General features: G+C 40.5%; 1 protein-coding gene across 2 annotated transcripts; it reads right to left on the bottom strand.

The window, feature by feature from the left end:
- Positions 1–334: 334 nt before the first annotated feature.
- On the bottom strand, positions 335–17649 carry SLC25A17 (solute carrier family 25 member 17). Of its 2 annotated transcripts, none has more exons than XM_032687492.1 (9): positions 17486–17649; positions 13128–13188; positions 12013–12079; positions 9397–9548; positions 8249–8365; positions 7413–7558; positions 5461–5556; positions 1442–1524; positions 335–980 (listed from the first exon to the last, which is right to left on the bottom strand). In XM_032687492.1, exons 1-9 carry the CDS (start codon positions 17633–17635, stop codon positions 833–835), a joined length of 1020 nt encoding a protein of 339 aa, XP_032543383.1. In that variant the 5' UTR covers positions 17636–17649; the 3' UTR covers positions 335–832. The 2 variants fall into 2 exon arrangements, with proteins under 2 accessions (XP_032543383.1, XP_032543384.1); XM_032687493.1 differs by lacking the exon at positions 17486–17649 and adding an exon at positions 14427–15109.
- Between the last annotated feature and the right edge of the window lie 2721 nt (positions 17650–20370).

Genomic DNA, 20370 nt, shown 5'->3' with positions numbered 1-20370 from the left:
AAGCATAGGGCAGTGCCTCCTGTCTGCATGAGAATGTGTGAATTCACATATTCTCACAAGGACTGGGGTTACAAAACTTTGTGTATTTCTGCGTAGCAAGTCCGTTTTCTTGAGGCAGCTTGAAGAAGCAACAAGTTGTGTTCCTTCTATGTAGTCAGTATCTGCATTCAAAATTTTCAAGATTCAAAATAGGTGGATTCAAGAAGACAGAATATCCACTTGCTTGTAACATACATTCTAGCAGTTCAGAGACCTCACCACCAGGTACTCGGGGAAATATCACATCCTGTGCCACAAACATACTTGAAGGTAAAAGAAAACTATGCCAAAAATCTTAATCTTTATGAATTATTTTAATGAACCAAATATGAAGTGACAAACACAGGTCAAGGAAAATAACACAATTGTTTGGGGGGGTGTCTGAGGCACCCAAGGAAGATAAAACAAAACCAGCCCCACCAGATGCTGACAGAAGGTAAAGATACAGGAATAACTGAGGACTATTTGAGGGAAAACAAGAAAGCATAGTGACAGAGATTAATTCTCGCCAAGAATGTCAACCAAATCATATAATCATTAAAATTTTATGTCAAGTGCTTAAATAAGGTGTCTTTGTTTCTTAAAGCAGTGAGTCCACAGAACAATAGGGAATGGGCTATCCCTGAATTTGTGGCAACAGGTCCTACAGAGCATATTCCAGATTCTCCAAATACTGGAGACAGAGGTGGCTAAAAAAAGAAGTAGAGGAAGTGAGGACCCTTTGTTACCCAGCCTGGTCTCAAAAAAGGAATGTGTTTTCTAGACCCCATAATCTTTGGCATAGGCTCCTTTATCAATGTTTGCGTGAGTGCTTTAATCCCATGACTGTGAAGGTTGCAGCAGTCAGTTTCTCATATACCAGAAACATAAGAGCAGCAGTAAGGACTGTCTGCAGGAGCTTTGCTTCAAGGCCTTTGTAGAGTCCCACTAATCCAAAACGCCTAAGGAGGAGAAAAAACCAAACAAACAAGAAAACAAGTGTGAATAGCTTTCTGTAAGTAAATCAGTACACTACAATAAAGAATTAATATCACAAGTTAAAGATAACTGTAGGAATCTTAAAACTGTTCTTGATCTCCAGTGCCAGCTACCTTTAATAATATTTTAAAGAGAAAATTCTGCAGAAATAAAAGGTCTTTTGAGCAAGAAACCTGCTTTTCAAGATGAGAGTTGGAATGAATTGGTATCCATATGTATCCTTAATGCCACTTACTATACAGGTATTTAGGAGAATTTGGGCTTGTGGACTTATTCTGCAAGATATTACAAAAACCAGGTTGACTGAAATGGTAAGTTTAAGGGAGGCAAAGAAACAAAATTCAGATCCAGCAACATTTTCACCATATTAGTAATGCCTAAGTCTTCTATATCATGGTAGGAGAAAAAAAATGGGAAAGCTCACCTCACTCTCTGTTGAAGAAGGTAAAGAACATTTCTAAGACTGCCTAGTGTTCGGTTCTCTGGGTTCAACCTGTGGCGTCCAAACTGAAAAAAAAAAAAACAAAGAGCATTTTCTTGTACTATTTCCCCACAGTGCCTGGCAGAGAATGCCACACATACACGAAATCTGGAGAGCCTATCTTAAACTTCTTTAAACATTTTCCATGTCATATGGCCATCAGCTTGGAACTGAGGCCAAAGCTCACAAAGCAAGCATGAAAACTGTATAGGCTACAATAATTTGTTTTGGTTTTAAGATGGATTCTAACAAAGTGTTACACATGGCTGTATTTCCTCTCTTTTGGTTGCTGTGGAAGAAAGAGTCTTCAAGATTTCAAAAGCATAATTTGCAGAGTCGTAGTAGGGATATGACATTCAAAGCAAGTTCCTTCTGGCTTGCTCAGCTTTCACTTGACAAAGATTCACTCACACATCTGCAAACCATTACTACATTGAGACTGCATAGTTGAACACAAAATTTATCTGCCCAACAATGGTCTTGAAGCAAAACACTTATGTGTGGACTGCTGTGGAAGAATCCAAAATTGTTTGATCCACCTACCTGGCCTAAATAATATTTCTTTTTTACTCACCGCACTTGCCTATCCCCAAACTGGTTTTCAGTAGGCACAATAGCTGCTGCTGTAGTTTTGTGTCTCACAGCTAAATTAGCAACTTCAGTAACTCCTTTTCTACATTCACTGATACTCTCATCTGATCCAGGTCAATAGTACTGTCAGCAAGCTGTAACTATGAATTATTAATATACAAGAGTGGCACACTTTTGTATTTATAACAGCACAGCCTAATAGCTTTTGAAGCCTGTATAAAGCCTCTGTGCTAAGAAAGGTGAACTTGAACAACTGCAAATGGATGATTTTTTTCCCAGAACTTGCTGAAACAATTGTTGCATCTTAGGTATAAGACATTACCATTGACAGTAGGTGAAGTATGCAAGCTGATTTAGACAGTTCAGAAACTTTAAGAAAATGCCAGGATGATACTGTGTGTCTCAACAACTCAGATGGAAACAGCAGCAAGAGAATGCCAGTGAAAATCTCCCTTTATTAGCTAAAATACGGCTCAAAATCCACAGTCTTCTCACCAGCAACTAACTCATTTGGTATTGATTAATCAGTATTAAGAATTACTCTTAAAGGGTCAGACACCCCCCCAAAAAACTGCTAACTAGGTTCCAAGTTACAGTGTCAGGCACTGCCCAGATTACTCATAGCCTTCCAAACTATACCATGATTAGGTGCTTCATTCTCCTCTTTTCTCCACCACTGGACAATTTTTGTACTGCAAACAAAGATTCATCAAGAGAGAAAAAAAACCCATTAATTTCTCACTAGGATGTTAACAGTTCAGTGGTTACTGCAGGAGATCTCCCAAAGGGACTAGCATTCTCTATGAAAGAGAAAAGAGACTTTAAAGAGAACTTCTTCAACCAGGATCACTAAGAACATTAAGTGTTGCTATATCTCCAGAGGCAATTTTAATTTATCTGCTTTTTACTGACACATAGGCTAAAGAATAGTTTCACTGCATAATGAGTAAAACCAGTGTCATGTATGTCATGTGTCATCCTGAAAAGGAGATAGACATACGAAACAGCAAGGCTGGAAGCTGCTACTACTGTCAATTAATTACAAAGGATAACCGTTCACTTTATCAAGAAGAGTGCTGTGCCAAACAGTTGAAAGCAAAGGTGCAGAACCTTCATTACAAAGAACCCTAATAACTTTCAAACAAAAGTAGGTTTCTAAAGGTTAAAGGCTGAAAAGGAAAAAAACAGTCCTATACTTCTACTTTGATGACAGAATTTAGTTATGATGTGTAAGTTTATATGAATTTCGTTGAGCTTGTATTAGCTTCTGTGTAAATCTGCTAAAACTGTTTCAAAAAACTCCCTACAACTATATAAAGCATACTTCATGCAGAATGCTATTTCTGAAAATACTAAACCTTTATTCATGGTCTTTTTCTTTAGCATCACTTAGTGTGAGTATCAAAAACTTCAAACAGAACAATGCTAGCTTTAGATTAGGAAATGCATCATGAAGCAGAGCAAGTCTGAACTGGACAGCACAGGTACAAGAGATGCATATTTCCACTGTTCTCAGCAGACGTGTTCAGGGTTCCTGGCTATTCTTTCATAGAGCAAAGGGACCAAAGTCACACCTAGTGACTGCAGAACTAGAGAGAGGGTGCTCGTGTTCCTCACCATCACAGGGAGAGGACGGAACTGCATGGAGAAGTATCATATAAGCCACTTCATTTCACAGTGGGCCACTGTGAGAAAAATCCCCCCTCCCACCAGGACACTGATGGTTTAGCTGTGCTCCCACAGAAAGGCAACTCATCACTGCTTGGGAAGCCAGCAGGGAACTGTCTCACTGCAGCTGAGGTGAGCAGGAAGCTGCAGCTGGGCAGTACACCAAGCTGGCAGCACAACTTACCAAAGCTGTCGTTCTTCTGTCATCATGAGACAGAAGAATTTCGTTCAAAAAGCTAAAAGGAGACAGATGAAACATGAAGCCACAAGACTGTAGCCACTTCTATAGCAACCATGGAAAGGAACAAGGGCTGAAGCTCTTATAGGGATGTAGCCCCATGAAACCTGCACTGCCGTGCAATGCTCAGGCTAAAACAGAGCATTCCAACTTTCCTTCCAGTTCTCCTTTACACCAGCAGAAAAAGCATCACAAATTAAAAACACACTGATGTTGCAACTTATCCAAACAGAGTTAAATATTTTTTGTGTCTGTCACTCCAATAATAGAATTCTTGCTATTAGTTTAGCTTCTGAGGAGTGTCCAGGCTGTTAAAACAGGATAAGACATTGAATGAACTACCTCAGCTGATCAAAAATTATGAAAATTTCAGGAAAGATGGCAAGTGACAAAATCACACAGTAAACATACTCAAGTCCTGTTGCTTTGAAATATAGCATCCAAAGTATCTTTTTACAGGCTATGAAAAATCAAAATACATTTATTTCATTCTAATTAGAGAGAAGAATAACTCAAATAACTAAAAAATTGCTTGAAAATTAGTTGAAAATTAATTCTTCCAGATGTACAATTAACAAGAAAATTCCTATATTAGAAAAGTCTGAAAAGTGATACCCTTAGCACAGAAGGCTCATTTTCAATAATTCAACTAATTCTCAGAATTTATACAAGTTTTAGAACATAATGGCTTTACCATTAATTTAAGGCTTCTCCATACTTAGGAAAATAGCATCATATTTCAGGTGGAAATGTTTATTAATATTTAACTTATAAAAACAGATTTAAAAGCACAGAAATTAAAGTACAATATGCTTATGCATGGTCAGGTATCCTCCTTCCTCCCTGCTAATAAGTTTGGTCTTGTGTCAATATTCCAACAATATTGGTACATCCTGAAAGGAGCAGCATTATCCAGAAAGTAAGAAAAAGTGCAAGTGTTACCATTACCACTACAGTTAGCCTACACAGCCAGGCAAGTGGTTAAAGATATTTATGAGGGACCTCAGCTTCCCCCGATGAATCACATTCTGGATACTGACAAGGTCAGACCATCATCCAAACAACAAAGCCTATGAACAGAACGTTTCTTTTATTACTCTAGGTCATCTGGAAACAGATTGGGTTGAGAAGATTTAAACTTAATTTCCCTCTTGATGCATTTTCCTTTTATATTCAAAGAAGTAAATGTACGTTCTTGTAGTGCGTAAAAGCAGCATAGTGCATCAGCTTCTGTACCGATGCACTACGCTGGCAATCCTACCAGCTACATGAAACAAATGTGCACCACTAACATCAAGTTCGATCAGAATCCAAGAGGAGAGACATCCTAATCACTGGCCTGCACCGTGTAAAAATACCTCCCAAAATGATGGGTCCATTAATTCAAATAAAAACTAGCCACATGAATAACACTTGCGTGATACAGAACAAGTCAGAGTCACCCTGAAACAAAATTATTACTTACCCTCAGAATTGACTGTACTGTCTGCAGAGGATAAGTGAGGGTCGTGGCAACTGCTTTGGCTATTGCACCAATGACAAAAGCATCCAAAGATGTGAGCTGTTCAATAGATAAAGAACATATTTATTTCCACATTGTACCAAAACAGCCAGTTACCCATATATGTTTGGGGATTCAGTAGTGGTACCTGCTACCAGATTATCTAAGGATCTTTGGCATGAAGATTTCATGAAATCCCTAGACCTTATAGTTCAACCAACTTACTTGCCCACAACTAAAGTTTATTTTTTTACTTCTACCTGCTTTTGCATTTATATAAGGCCATACAACTAGACCGATTTAAATCACCGAGAGCAGACAAAAGATAAGGAAGCATAATTTAAACATATCATCAATGGACATTTCAGGTTTTGCAACTAACAAGTCACACGGTGCTTGTGAAAAGGTGACAGTAAAAGACTCCTTGAACATCACCCTGTAATCCTGATAATTACTACACTCTCAGGCAGAATTTTAGTCTTGATGACATAGGCTGAAAATCTCATGCCCTGTTACTTAAGAACACCTGCTGGAAGCCCATCCTCACTGCCAAAATCCACACTATTCCAGGATGCACCAAATATATTGTTATAACCTATACTGATTACAGTGCATCTCAGTCTACCAGTGTGAATTAATCAAGGAAAATAAGTAGGTGCCCATATCAAAACGTGCTTGAAATTTCCAAAATATACTGATTGCAATCACAAAAATGCTTACACATGCACATCCTAAAAGGATCAATCTGATATATTTAAGACAATCAGGAAAAGACCAAACAGGAAGAAAAATATTGTCCAAAATAAAAATTACCATTGCTAGGGAAAAAAAGTATTTTCCCTCTCCACTGATCATGGATAAAGAAATGCCCTAATTTAAGGTGGAACTAAGGAATTTAAAAGAAACACAAGAAATAAATATATAAATAAATATGTCATTAGCCAAGAGGCAAACAGCAATGCAGAGGGAAGCTCAGCTCATCACACAAAAAATGTACTGTCCATAATGTAACTGGGTAGATCCATCAGGCACAAATGGAGTGCTACAGCTGCAGTACTAACTAAAGACAGTAAAAGTCTGAAGCCTCATTGATAGTGCAAAATCTCATGTAAAAATAATCTCACTATGTCTTGAGGAAAAACAAGATAGCTTTGAAACATACTGATATGACCTAACATTTTAAATCAGACAATGCATCCTAAAATCATAAATTAACAGCAAAGAGCCAGAGCTTAAACATATATTATGTTATGACATTATCTGAAAATGTAACGCAAATGCTTTTCAGTTTGCCAGAACATAAAAGAAACATGACTTCAGCTGAGATTCTACACCTGATATAGTGAAATACAACAGAATAAGAAAAAAGAAGGGAACTATAAATCAGGGACAGAAAAGTGATTATGCCTCTATTTAGAGAATCAGGAAGGTATGGTTGCAATATGGTTCAATTCTAGTGTCCATCTGTGGAAAAATTACACTGAAGAATTGAGGGCTTCAAGAAAAAAGTGTTATTAAAATGATAGGGCCCAGATACTTTGTGATACTTTGAAGGTTCTATATACTCGATTTACTGGAGAAAGTGTTAAAAGTGGACTTATAAAAGATATATTAGAATTGAAATCTCTAATTTAAATCTAGACTTGTGAACAAATGTAAACAAATGCGGACAAGAGGTGCAGTTCTATTGTTACAGGTAGAGGAATTCATCACAGGAATATCTTTCCTAAGGACATGAAAGATTGACACCTCATTTCATGATGCTAGATCCTTTTTAGATACACTAACTCAAAAAATCCTCCAAAATACAAGAATGAAAACCAAACCTACACTTCTGAATTTGTTCAAGTGGTGCATATCAAAGAACCTGTCTTATAACAGAGCATGTTCACCATCTGGCCTCAAAACATACTCACTTGCAGCTGCTTTTTCAAAAGCTTTCGTTTAAAGCCTTCATAAAACATGAACTGTATGGCAGGATTGAAGACCAGAAGCAAGGAGGGGAAAGTACCGTTCCACAAAGCTAAGACTCCTTCATCTCTTATTATCTGATGAAAGGCATCTGAGACAAAAGGTGGGGGGAAAAAGATCATTAAAATTTTGAGTACAAAACACTTACCATAAAAGGTAAGAGAAGTTATACTTAAAGCCTAATACTCAAAGTGTATAAAAATTCACAGTAGACTTTTATGCAACTATTTTTACCTTCCATTTTAATCTGGAAGTTAACAGAAAGGTACTGACAAAGGAGGTTCTTGCTCACATCACCACCAACATAAACACAGCTTGTCATCTGCAGAGACACCCTGCTCTTTTTAGTGGAAGCATGGCATCAACATTAAAGTCTTCTAAACCTTCCTCAAAATTACAATATTTATTTGGTTGGTTCGTTTTAAAAGGAAGGCAGCCTGAACATGTGGATGATTAAGAGATTAAGGTGAGTGAAGTTTAATTTGCAGATTGTCTGCCCAAACTCAGACTCCCAGCTATCACTTCACAAGGCTCACTACTGTTCCAGTATCTCTATGATAACATACAAAAGGCATTTTAGTCACAGGGGTGCATACTGCAAACTCTTAATTACCATTAGAAATAGCCAAGTCCAGTTTTCCGTAAAACTCAATGACTGCAAAGTGACAGAAGCACAGATATTACAGCGTGAAACCAGTTATATGAACAAAAGTCTTCAAAGTCCTTGATATATTTCATTTAATGAACTTTTCTTTGGTTGAAGACAACAACAGGTGCTTACCTATTATGCCTCTATAATTAGTTGGTACAATGTCTTCATTTCTGAATTTTGCTCCCTGCAGCTTCAGACGTGTGTTCACTACCCAAAGAGGAGTGGTCAGGAGTACATTCACTACACCTAATGCAAAACACAGCACAAAGAAAAATCAGCAAGAACCAGAAGATTTAAAATTTAAACCAGATATGATTTCATTATAAGGATATAAACTACAGACACTGAAGGAGAGCTAGACATTTAACTAACGAGCTGTCACTCTAATTCCTGTAGCCTTTGTTCAAAAATGTAATTACATGGCATTTTACCACAGTGATATAACCAACTTAAGAATTTCCTTACTTACTTCCATCAACTATTTAGCCAGTCACCGTGCCCACACTGAAAGAACAAGAAACTGCCAACTACTCACCCCCCCCAAAAAAATCAAAAAACCCAAATCAAAAATCCAAGACCTCAAGACCTTTTTTGCAGGTTTTTTTTTAAATCAGCTTGTTTCTGTGTGGTCACATGTGCAATTGTTCCTAAAGAATATTACTGGCAAACACAGGCACACAGCAGTAATTTTTCACACTGGATTTGCTAGAAAGGTCTTTAATGTTATCATCCCTTCAAAGAAGCCACCGTACCATCCACACAGGAGGATGGAATGAAAAAAGAACATATGGTCCCACTGGACCTGCACGTATCTAGGGACTTCCTGTCACTTTCAGGTGATAACCCAAAAACAAGTCTGAAAACTGACACCTAAATGCTTACAATAAAATTCCTTACCTAACTGAAAATATTTCAGAATTGCATATCTCTTTTTCTCTAAATAAAAAAAAAAAAAGCCAACTATTACCTCTCCCTGCCACTTATATTCAACATCTTAGTGATGATGCTTAGACACTGGCAAACACTACATCAGACACAAATACTATACCAGACCACAACAGCATCGTGCTTTGTGTCAGAATTCACAACAGGAATGGTTTATGCATCTCCTGACGAGGTGGGAAGGACATAAAGGAGCAATCAGAAAGAAGCAAGTCTGCATACACTGGGAGGTCTGAGCACTCAGTGTAACCTCCAGAAGACTTCATAAAGAAAAACATTAGACAGAATATACCAAAAAATACATTCTTGACAAAACGGAGATTTTTAAGTATTACCTGCAACAACCCCAAGAACCAAGTCCTTCCCAGTGGTTGAATGCTGACCTTTGACCCAGAGGGCTTTAAGACTATTAAATGTATAAAAATAAACAAAATTGGAGCAGCAAAGGCTGGAGATAACAGGGAACCATCCTCGATATGGTGCCAACCTAATGGAAAGCAAAAAGACACAGTAAGGATCAGCAAAGTATTTATGTGATCTGGTTGATTTTACATGTTGGTGGAGGATCCCAGAGATACAACACTGTATGTTACATAAAGTACAAAATAGATGTTTTTATATCAATGCTAACAAACCATACTAAATTAAGAAAAAAAGCAGTCCAGATTCTCACATAAAATTTAAAAATGGAAGACTAGTTACTGGAGTTAATATACTTCACCAAGAAGAGTTTTGCAAAGGATACGACCTGGGGCACGAGATCTGCAGGCAGGAGGAATTTCTAACAGATGCCTGGCAGTAAATTCTGGAGAAAATTAGTCAGGTCAGTGAGAAAAAGACATCACCTAGTTAACTTTAACTATATTAATCACAGATGAAAAACCAAATATCATCTAAATCTGTCTTGATTTAAGAACGATTTCGTAACAGCTGACTAACAAAGCTCCCTTCTCTCACAGGCCTGATGAGCCTGTAAAACAGGGATACCTCAACAGCTGCCCTACATTCCCAGCATGTTCTACAACACATCCAAAAAAAGATAATGATACACACCTTCACTGGAGTTGCACAGAACAGGTAGAGAACTGGTATCATGTTAAAAGCAAAATAAATCTCCTCCACAGCAGTAATTATGGAGGCTCTTTAGTATTCATTAAAATATTGGGAATACATAGAATATAAGGATCTCCATGGAGGCTGTAAAAGATGCAAGGCTGGTAAACACACAAAAAAATCTGACTGATTTTAGAATGTAAATGCTAGTTTTTTGTCTCAAATCCATCCCTCCCATGTAGCTGGGAATACACCACATTATTAAGACTGCTTCTGAAGTTACAGCCTTAGCTATACATACAGTTATAATTTCAAATTAAATCACTACACAGTTATTCATAAGTCATATTAAAACAATTTTTATATTACCTATCTCTTCTGTGCTGGAAAAGAAAAAGAGAAATCTGCTGTGGGGACTATGTCCTCTAACTGAGCATTTTAGTTTGTTTTTTCTTGATTTATTAAGAACAATTTCTGATGATTATCAAATGAAACATCTTGCAGTGCAAAACATGAAACTAAAACAAAACCCATGAGTTTATTTAAATGACTTAAATTGTCAGTGGTAGCATCTGTAAACAAATACTTCTGCACACAAAAAACCCCTAAGCTTGCATTCTAAACTGCAACTTTGAGAAAAACTCAGTGTACACTAACAAACACCTTTCAAATCACCCAGAAAAAGACAAAGTGCAAGTAAGAAAGCAAAGTTGTTTGATAAACTTCTGCAGAAAGTCCATTAGCTAAACCTATTTGCTTTCTCTAGATGAGAATAAGCAGCTCACAAAAGTATATTATGAGACAAGACTCTAAAGCTAATGTGAACAATACATTTATGATCTCACATCACATTTCAGTTTTGCTGTTGTTTGGTGTGTTTTTGTTACTCCAAACACATCTCTAAAATTAGTACCACTGCTTAGCCAGGCCTTCCCAATACCTTGGAAGAAGCGATGTTCTTCTCTTGTCAGAGTTACTGATTTTTCAGTTTCACAGGAAAAGTAGGATGACCACTTTTGCAGTCTCTCCACCCCAGTTAACTTCTTAATTTTTCTTTTTAACTGTTTTCCTTTCACCTTTTTTTAACTGAAGTTTATGACAAAAGCAAAAAAGTTGCATGACAAAAGCAACACAGGAAGGTGAACAAGAGAGATCACCAACTGGCAGAGAACTCCTCATGCGTACAACTGCCAACTGCCCAAGTTCAAAGGTGGCAGAACATTATGGGCCAAGTTAAACTTTTGTCAAGTTTAATGTCCTAGAAGCTCTAGTCTACTTAGGAGTTTCAAGGATTCCCTTAGGAAAATACTTCTAACAAGGACAGGCATACAATAGTTTTTCCCAGCCAGCTCACCTCAGACTGTGGCAAATACAAAAGTGCAGCACAGCCGAAAATTAACTGCTTTTAGACAGATTTTGGATCCCACCAGCAAAGAGTCATGTGTTATTTACTTCTACATGTTTAGGAGCAGGAAAAAACCTTCCAACTGGGAAACGTGTCTCAATTCTCCTTTTGAATATGGCTCGGCTGCCCAGGAGTTTCATCTTGATGATGAGAAATTGACACACCCCAGAATCCAGGCAGACAGAGCTGGTTCATCAGGTACGTGAAGGTACGTTTGCATTGCTGAGGAGGCACAGCTACCTCTCTAATGAAGGCACAGTTACATCACTGAACAGATCAATTGCATAAGGTGCTCAAGAAAGTTAATCCTAATTAGCTAAAGATGAACACATAAGATTATGCAAGTCATATCACACTTACATGGAGACATTTCAATTCAGAAAAAAAATCTGTCCAGACAGATACGAGCTAACTAATCCACTTTAAAAGCAAAGTCAAATTAGTTTTAGAGCTTGTCTACATGGAGATAAGCAGAAAATCAGTATCTACTCACAAGCCTTCTTCTTTGATTATTTCCAAAAGAACTGCCGGTGTTGTCTTAGATTTCCGCTTCTCATCAACTGGAAAACAGAAGAATCAGACTTTTCGATTATTCCAATTTTTGGCACTATTTTTCAAGTCCTTATCCTTGTTATTCTGAATATACCCCAGAAGCACTTGTTTCTTCTTCCTCATACAGGACAGATGCTCCCTATTTCTGCAGCAATTCCATAAAACATCTCCTTATTTTCATTTGCTAGGTGAGGCTACTTCCTTTTTTAATTTTTCCCCAAACCAGCAGGTTCTGCTGTGCCCCAGAGTATCTGTAGTTACCAATTCCTGATAGTTGTGACATGAACTGAAGGTAGGCTTCCCCTAGGCAGGGAACTCAAATTGGGCCTGCCTAACTGCTCTCAGAATTGTTCCCTGGACACCAGACTAGCACCACTAGCAGAGCAGTCTCCTGCAAACAAGTGTTTGCCAACAGCCAAGCCTTAGCAAAGCCCTGTCTCCTCCTGCATTGAGAGCCGTCCAACAGCAATATGGTGCTCGTTTCTCAGCCACATACTTCTGAAAACCTGGCTGATGATCTCCCTCAGGTTCTTAATAGAGTTTTAGTAAGGTAATAAAATGCTTGGTGATTCTGTGACTTTTGACCAGAAGACAGAGAGTCAGAAAAAAGTTTATACTCAGATGCATTTTTGTAAATATTGGATATTCCTAATCCCAGTTCTAATCCGGACTTTTTCCTTTAAACTATCCTCAGTAATAATTTTAGACTAGTTTTTCATGATAGTGCCCCTGCATTTTCAAGTGTTTTCAGCAGCCAAAACCAACAACACAGAAATATAATCCTGTGCAATCTCACATCTTTGTTTTTCTCTTTCGTCTTAGATAACCATTTAAAACCCATGTCTGGCCACGGATCACACAGCCTTTTCAGCTAATTAAAAGGTTGCCCAACACTTTCAAAAGGAAGAATTACCTTCAGCTGGAAAAATGGTGTTAGTGTTAGACAGGTAAGATTCCCGTTCACGTAAAATATCCCCCTACAACCACCCTTACAAGCGCCCAAGTCAAGACGAACAGAAACACCATCGTACAAAGAAACTAGAGTTTGACACTTACCCTGAAGTCTAAGCCTAGCTGTATCCAAAGGAAAAAATACAGTCATTGCAGTCATACTGCCCTGAAAAACAAAATAAACTGGCTATATGGTGTATCAGTTGCTTGTACAGTGCCTGCTACACTCTTTGTAGCCCTTCACTTCTCACCCAGAAACCAGTCTGCTGAGCAAGTTTAAAAAGGGGATAAACTCCATGTAGAACAATGTCTGTATGAAGTGGGTTTTGGTCCCATACTTACAAATCAGGGGTTTTTTTCTCTTGCATTAGATCAAGCTATAATTAAAACCATTAAAAGCTTTTTGCCCAAGGAGGACATTTTTGAAGTCCAAGAGCTGATAAAGTGAGCATCAGCAGACAAATACACTGCACTTTTTCTACCTCCCATTAGTCTCAATACCCAAATTCTAGTTTAAAAAACAAAAGAAGACTGACACAAACAACACTGTGTTACAATAACCTTGTTTTGAATAAGAAAACAATGACCAAACTGAAATTTCTGTTCATTAAAAAACTCATAGTACATGTTTTTCAGGACTTAATCTAGCTTTACACTAAATTCCAGTTTAGGCAATAAAGATCAGCTACCAAGACACTCTCAGTGGCACGAATTACATATAATGAATTCAATAAATCATGACCTAGATGTCACCAGATTCATGTCTTGTGAATCCAATGCCCTCTTCACTTCCTATGTGATCCAACCACTAATGCCTCTAAATGGAGAAGCCATCAGACACCGTCCTTTACAAAAGGTTAAATACTGTATTTGCAAATACCCGTATCTTCCAAACAAGCAGCTGTTCCCTTTCTCTCCCTGCTATCACTCACCTTCGTCAGTTTTTAATACTCCAGCAATAATATTGCACAGCTTTTGGAAAAGAGATCTAACAAAATAAAAAAAAAGCCCCTGGCTTGGTGTAAACCTGTTTTCCATGCATCAAGTGATTGCTAAAGCTGTGGCACTCTTCCATTAGCAGTCATGCAAACTGTTTAAATGGTGGGAAGGTCTGGGATACAGCAAGTCACACAAGTGCTGTGTTTAAAGCACAATGCACAGTGTGACTTGAGCTCTTCTAGAGCTGTGTTACGCTATATATGTAAGTGAGCTTTGCCTCTGGAAACACTCCCGCTCCCGAGCAGGCTGCTTGGATTTATCTCTACTACCAGCAACAGAGGATTATTTTTCAGGTGGTGTTTCCTCACTAGGGCAACTCTTGGTTGAAGTCTTAACCAGATTTAGGTTTTCCCAATTTTCATAACACCAGGCAGAAGACGAAAGCAAACACTTGGCCACAATTGCCTGGTTATTTTAACCCATTCAGTTTGGGCTCTTGCCAAAGCGGTTGGTTCTGCTCTCCCACGCACTTGTCCTGTGTCTGCTCATTCTCAGTACCTACCATGTACCCCACTGGACAGCAAGTAGGAATAATGAACCCACCTGACTGAAAATTTATAAAAAATATATTTCAGTTAGGTTAGTGCCAACACGAAAAAGTGCCAGAAAGAGCCAAAATAGACCTCCTAATGATGGCTGCACTACCGCAATTTTGAAGCCAACCTCAAAATGCAGTTACACACAACTACACACAGAATAAGACTGCAGTCACTACAACTTCCAGCCTTCCCCTGTTCAATTTATCCTGCTTCCATCCTCCCAAAGTGAGATCCATCCTGAATCCTACTCTCAGTGCAATCCACCATACAGCAGCAACACACACACACACTTGCACTCAAAATCAGAAAATGGAAATGGGCAAATAGCTGGGCTAGTGTCACACAGGACAAACAGGTGGACGCAAGGCACAAAACAGACTACAGGAAGAGATCTACAGTGATCACCTAGTCCAGCTGCCTGACCGCCTCAGGGCTGACCAAAAGCTAAAGTACATTGTTTAAGTACATTTTCCAAATGCCTTAAACACTGACAGGCTTGGGCCATCAACCACTTCTCTAGGAACCCTGTTTCAGTGTTTGACTGTCAAACTGGCTTAAAACTTATAGGAAGCTGTAGTTGAAGAGAATGTCATGAGATAACTAAGCTGACCTAATAGACCACTGTGAATAAAAGACAATTCATACCCTCTTCCCTCCTTTTGCTAAATTGAGGGAAATAAACTCAGAAAAGCCAAGTTACTTTTCCCCTGGGCTTACAAATAGAGCAAGGCAACTAAATGATGAGAAGGCTGCCAGAAGCATCATATGAAGAAGACAGGATTTCACAGCTAGAAGGAAGGAAAACGAGACGGATGAGCTGGACCAGTCCTTTCCCCAACAACAAAAGCCCTCAAGATAGAGTCAGATTCCTTGCTGAATCACACTTGAGACCAGCACGGAAAGTAAGTCGTAGTACCGACTGCAGGAGCAGATGCTGACATGTATGCCCCTGCACTGTTGGAAGGATGAGGCTTTGCTGTCAGCCTTCCCACCACCTTCCTGTCAGCCCTGAATCTTGGTAGTTTGCCAAGTCAAGTCATTTTACTGCTGAATAATCACTCAGACAGGTACAGACTGGTTTATGTAATCCCAGACTCTTGGTCAACTGTATTTGCACCCCTTCCTCCTCCAGTCTGGCAGCATAACTTTTCAGACACCTACACGATGGTGTGGACAAAGAAACTAATCAGGCTGAAAAACAATTTTTTCCACGGGGCTACATCTTCAGTCAGATCAGTTCAATGATCAATCACAGTGCCAGACAAACAACTGTGCAGTAGCCAAGAGGTGGCCAGAACAAATGGCCCGAGGTGACTTCTGCCAAGAAGAGCTGCACAGGACCAAAGCTTTCTAAAAAACAGTAATAACAAAAAATTTAAAACATATACAAAAACTAAATACTATGTTTCAGACAACATTGAGAGTCAAACAAAGTAGCCTGACTACTGCTAAAACGCTCCTATAAAATTCACATCCCTATAGCTTTTGCAACAAGAAGGTTACATTTTAGCTACATACAAAGTAAAGAATACTTATGTAATTCGATTAAAGTTTACAGGAAATCAAGCACTGATTTTTTTTTACTGCTCACGAAACTATTCCTTTGTCTCAAGTTTGACTAGGTAGCCTAGAAGGTATGCAAGCTTTCAGTATATTAGAAGATAAACAAAATTTATCATGTTGTGATCTGACATGTGCTTCTTACTCAGTACCTCAGCGCAGCTCTGTGTTTATGGCTGGATTTATGACTTTGGTTCACACCACAAACTTTGTTCAGGGGCCCAGCCTGATTACACCAATGTGTTTTCAAGGGTGAGAAGCTAACAGCGAGGGCTAAAGAGCACTACTGACTTCTGTAGAAGCCAGCAAAAGGAGAGTGAGTAGTATTTCACTAATGAGATAATTTGAGAGTGTTTCATTTTTTGAAAGCAGAAACAAAATCCCCATTGCCTTTGATGCTTAAACAAGCTGACTTAAAACAATTGAAGGAGTGGACAAAAATCTCGTGTTTATTTATAATAAAAGCTAAACATCCTTTAGTCTTTTTTTCTTTTTAGAATCAGCCTTTATCACAGAATCACAGGATAGTTAGGACTGGAAGGGGACTCTGGAGATCATCTAGTCCAACCCTCCTGCCAAGGCAGAGTCACCTAGAGCAGGTTATGCATCCAGGTGGGGTTTGAATGTCTCCAGAGAGGGAGACTCCATGACCCCCCTGGGCAGCCTGTTTCAGTGTTTATCGTTCAATAACATTTAGTGACTTTCACCCTATAGAAGACATGGAGAGTTCTTTCTATCCATCAGTATGCCCAACCAACATGCTACACGCACCAAAATCCCTAATCTGTTGCAAGTAGAAGGCTGATTTGCTGTTAAGACATTAAGATATTCTGAAAAGAAAAATCCAAGGGCTGGGCATACTAGGAAACCTACCAAAATTAAACACTACTTTCTAATTTACAAGTGTCATGGGAAAAAAATTTAATTCAGTAAGTGATACAAATCTCCTCGGGCTGCACTGCACTCGCCTTACATTTTGATTAACATCTATGCGCTGCTTCACCCTTCGCAACTCTTAAGCATTTGTGAGGCCGTGGCAGGACGACGATGCCCAGTGCAGCTCTCGGACCGCACAGCTGAGGTGCTGCCCCTCTGCCTGAGCTTCTGGGAGGCGTCGATTCTCACCACTGCAGTGATGCTCAGCTCCCGACGCGCCTCGCCGGCTTTCTGAGGGGCAGCCCTGCAGCTCCTGCCGGGCTCAGCAGAGGCTCCGGCTGCTTGGGCCCAGCGCTGGCCCCGAGCTGCCCCGAACCCCGCGCCCGGTTCCCCGTCCCGCCGCAGCCCAACAAAGGCTGAGGGCGGCCCGCGCCCCCCGCCAGGCCGGCACGGCCCCCCTGCCCGCCCGGCGCCGGCTCGCTCGCTCACCACGGCCCCGGACACGGCGTGCACCAGGCTCTCGTAGGAGGCGACGGAAGACATCGCGGCGGCTCTCGGGGTCTGCTCCGCCGCCCGGCCCTGCGGCCCCGCGGCCCCGGCCAGGTCTCGGCTGCCGCCCACCGCCCCCGCGCCCGCCATGGCGCCCGCCCCCGTCACGTGCCGCCGCTGGCCCCGCCCCCCGCCGGGGCCCGGGATGGGCGGGCGGGAGGGAGGCGGAGAGGCCGCTTGGGGTGATTTCCGCGGCTTTTGAGAAAAATATAGGATTAGGGGATCCGGGAAAGGCATTGTTCTTCCTTCCTCTGAAACTACAATAACGCCTTTTCCCTCCACCACCAGCTTCGCTTCGAGAAGAGGCGGCTGGGCGGGGACCGCATCAGCGTCTATCAGTGTCTGGAGGGAGGGTGCCAGGAGGATGGGGCCAGGCTCTTCTCGGCGGTGCCCAGCAATAGGACAAGAGGCAACCAACAGAAATTCATGCACAGAAAGTTCCACCTGAACATGAGGAAGAACTTCTTTACTGTGCAGATGACCATGCACCAGAACAGGTTGTCCAGTGAGGTTGTAGAGCCTCCTCACTGGAGATATTCAAGAACTGTCTGGACTCGATCCTGTGCAATGTGCTCTAGGATGGCCCTGCTTGAGTAGGGAGGTTGCACAGGTGATCCCCTGTGGTCCTTTTCAACCCGGCCCATTCGGTGATTCACTTTCCCAAACATTTAACATAAGTATTTAATTACAAAGAGGAAGCAATATTTAACTTCACATTCCGATTCTGCATTTTTCTAACTGCAGCCCCTTCTACTTACATAAAGTCCGGTATCTCTAAAGTAACACTTTTTCAAGATGATAATTTCTTATTTCTTATTCCATGTGGACCAGTCAAGCCTGATGCATTTTCAAACAGGGGTGGTTTAGCCTGGAGAAAAGGAGACTCCAGGGGGGACTCCATCACTCTCTGCAACTACCTGAAAGAAGATTGTAGCAAGGTGGGAGTTGGTCTCATCTCTCAAGTAACAAGCTACAGGAAAAGAGAAAACAGCCTCAAGTTGCACCAGGCGAGGTTTATATTGGATATTAGGAAAAATTTTTTCACTGGAAGGGTTGCCCAGCATTGGAACAGGCTGTCCAGGGAAGTGGTTGAGTCACTAGCCCTGGAGGTATTTAAAAGACATGCAGATCTGGCACTTGGGGACATGGTTTAGTGGTGGATGTGGCAGTGCTGGGTTTGCTGTTGGACTCAATCTTAGAGTCTCTTCCAAACTAAACAATTTTATGATTCTGTTTTGTTTACTCCTTTTCCCTGTCTGCAAGTCCTCACTCCTCCTCCACTATCATGCCAAGAGACTGCTCAGGGCCTGCAGCCAAAGCACACCACTACAAACAGCCATCTCGGGCTTGTCACACCCTTTGGTGGCTGAGGATGGAATGAGAAGTCCTACCAAAACAGCACTAGACACAGGTAGCAAAGCCAAAGGACAGGGGAGCCACGGCTCACAGCAGTTAGTCAGGGCACACAGCGACAAGGCTATTAAGTACAGTTTGGGAAAACGTCAATAACCCTATAGCCTTCGCTTCACCTTTTATGTAGAAGAGGTTCCACAAGGTAGGAAGGATCTCAGAAAATTAAATGAGGTTGGACATGTCATAATTCATAAGGTCACTTGGGATGATACCTGTGTCCGTTCCTCTCCTTTTGGGTTTTTTCCCCATTCTCATGGGTTTCCAGATAGCTTCAAGGTTTTGCCTATGTTAACAATCCCTCCTCTTTTCTTAGCTTCACCTGTACTTAAGAAAAAAAACATAACTAAAGATAGGAAGGAATATTTTCTTTAGCTTTGTATCATGCTACTCCTGGGCTTTTTGGTTTTGATTGTTACTCCATCATCTTTTGTTCTCTCTTTCTGAAGAGAAAAACTAACTTCATAACTTGTTCTTCATATTTGCAGTTCCTAGTTCTTCGACCTCAACTCTCCAGCTGCCTCTTGCTTGAGCTGCAAGAGCTCTTAGTGCTTACACCTGTGCCAGGAATCAGCACACCATCCATTACCTAAATAAGGACAGGGCAGTTAAAACATTACATGCTTCCCAAGAGTTTCTACCACACAGTTGGATGAGCCATTTCCTTTTGGGAAGACGTCCCTTCATCAGGTGGCTAACAGACCCCTTACCTTTACCCTTCTGTGGGAAAACATCATTATCTTCTCTGAGAGACTGGGGATGTAAAGAACATGGGCTACTCTGCCCAAGGCAAGTTTGAGAAGAACATTTTTCCAGTGCAGTGTTCCAGCATCCCTGTGCTCAGACATTAGATGCCGATACCAGCAACCTAAAAGGCCACAGTTCTTTTATACAAGGCTGATCCCATTGGTAGTCCCCTTTTTTTTTTTAATGTAAGATGCCTATGATGGATGCACTCACTGAGTGAACAGTACTTTGCTACTTTGGTACCATCCCTGCAGTGCAAACCCAGAGAATCATCCTAAGCTGTATCTTACCCAGGAACAAAGGAGTTTAGGCCATGTCTTTTTAGAAGCCCACAGTACCAGTCTGAGCTGGAACTAGTCAGATCTGAAACTGCTATAGCTGCACACCTGCACATACACCAAAAGGGGGTTTGACTACAAGTCAATCACTTTAAATATCTGCAGCCCCATGAGCCCACTGAGCTCTCCCATATGGCAGTGGGCTGGTTGGCAATGATTTCACCCTTGAGCAGGGATGCCTCTTAAGGCTGAAAGATCCCTTTACCCAACATCTGATATCTATAATGTGGTAGTGACATTTTACATTAAACCTAAAAGTATATTGTATACTAGTGCCAGCTTTTTATATACCAAGTTATAGCTTAATTATCAGAAGTGTAGCAAGTAGTA

This window comes from Chiroxiphia lanceolata, chromosome 5, assembly GCF_009829145.1.
Source record: "Chiroxiphia lanceolata isolate bChiLan1 chromosome 5, bChiLan1.pri, whole genome shotgun sequence".
NCBI lineage: Eukaryota > Metazoa > Chordata > Aves > Passeriformes > Pipridae > Chiroxiphia > Chiroxiphia lanceolata.
The sequence above is the reverse complement of the archived record's forward strand: the minus strand, read 5'-3'. Positions and strand labels throughout refer to the sequence as shown.

Coding starts and splice junctions, on each gene's coding strand:
- SLC25A17 (XM_032687492.1), bottom strand. CDS start 17,635: ATGGCGGGCGCGGGGGCGGTGGGCGGCAGCCGAGACCTGGCCGGGGCC. Junction 13,189..17,485: donor ACGCCGTGTCCGGGGCCGTG/GTGAGCGAGCGA, acceptor TTTGTTTTTCAG/GGCAGTATGACTGCAATGAC. Junction 5,557..7,412: donor TTTTGAAAAAGCAGCTGCAA/GTGAGTATGTTT, acceptor TCTATTGAACAG/CTCACATCTTTGGATGCTTT.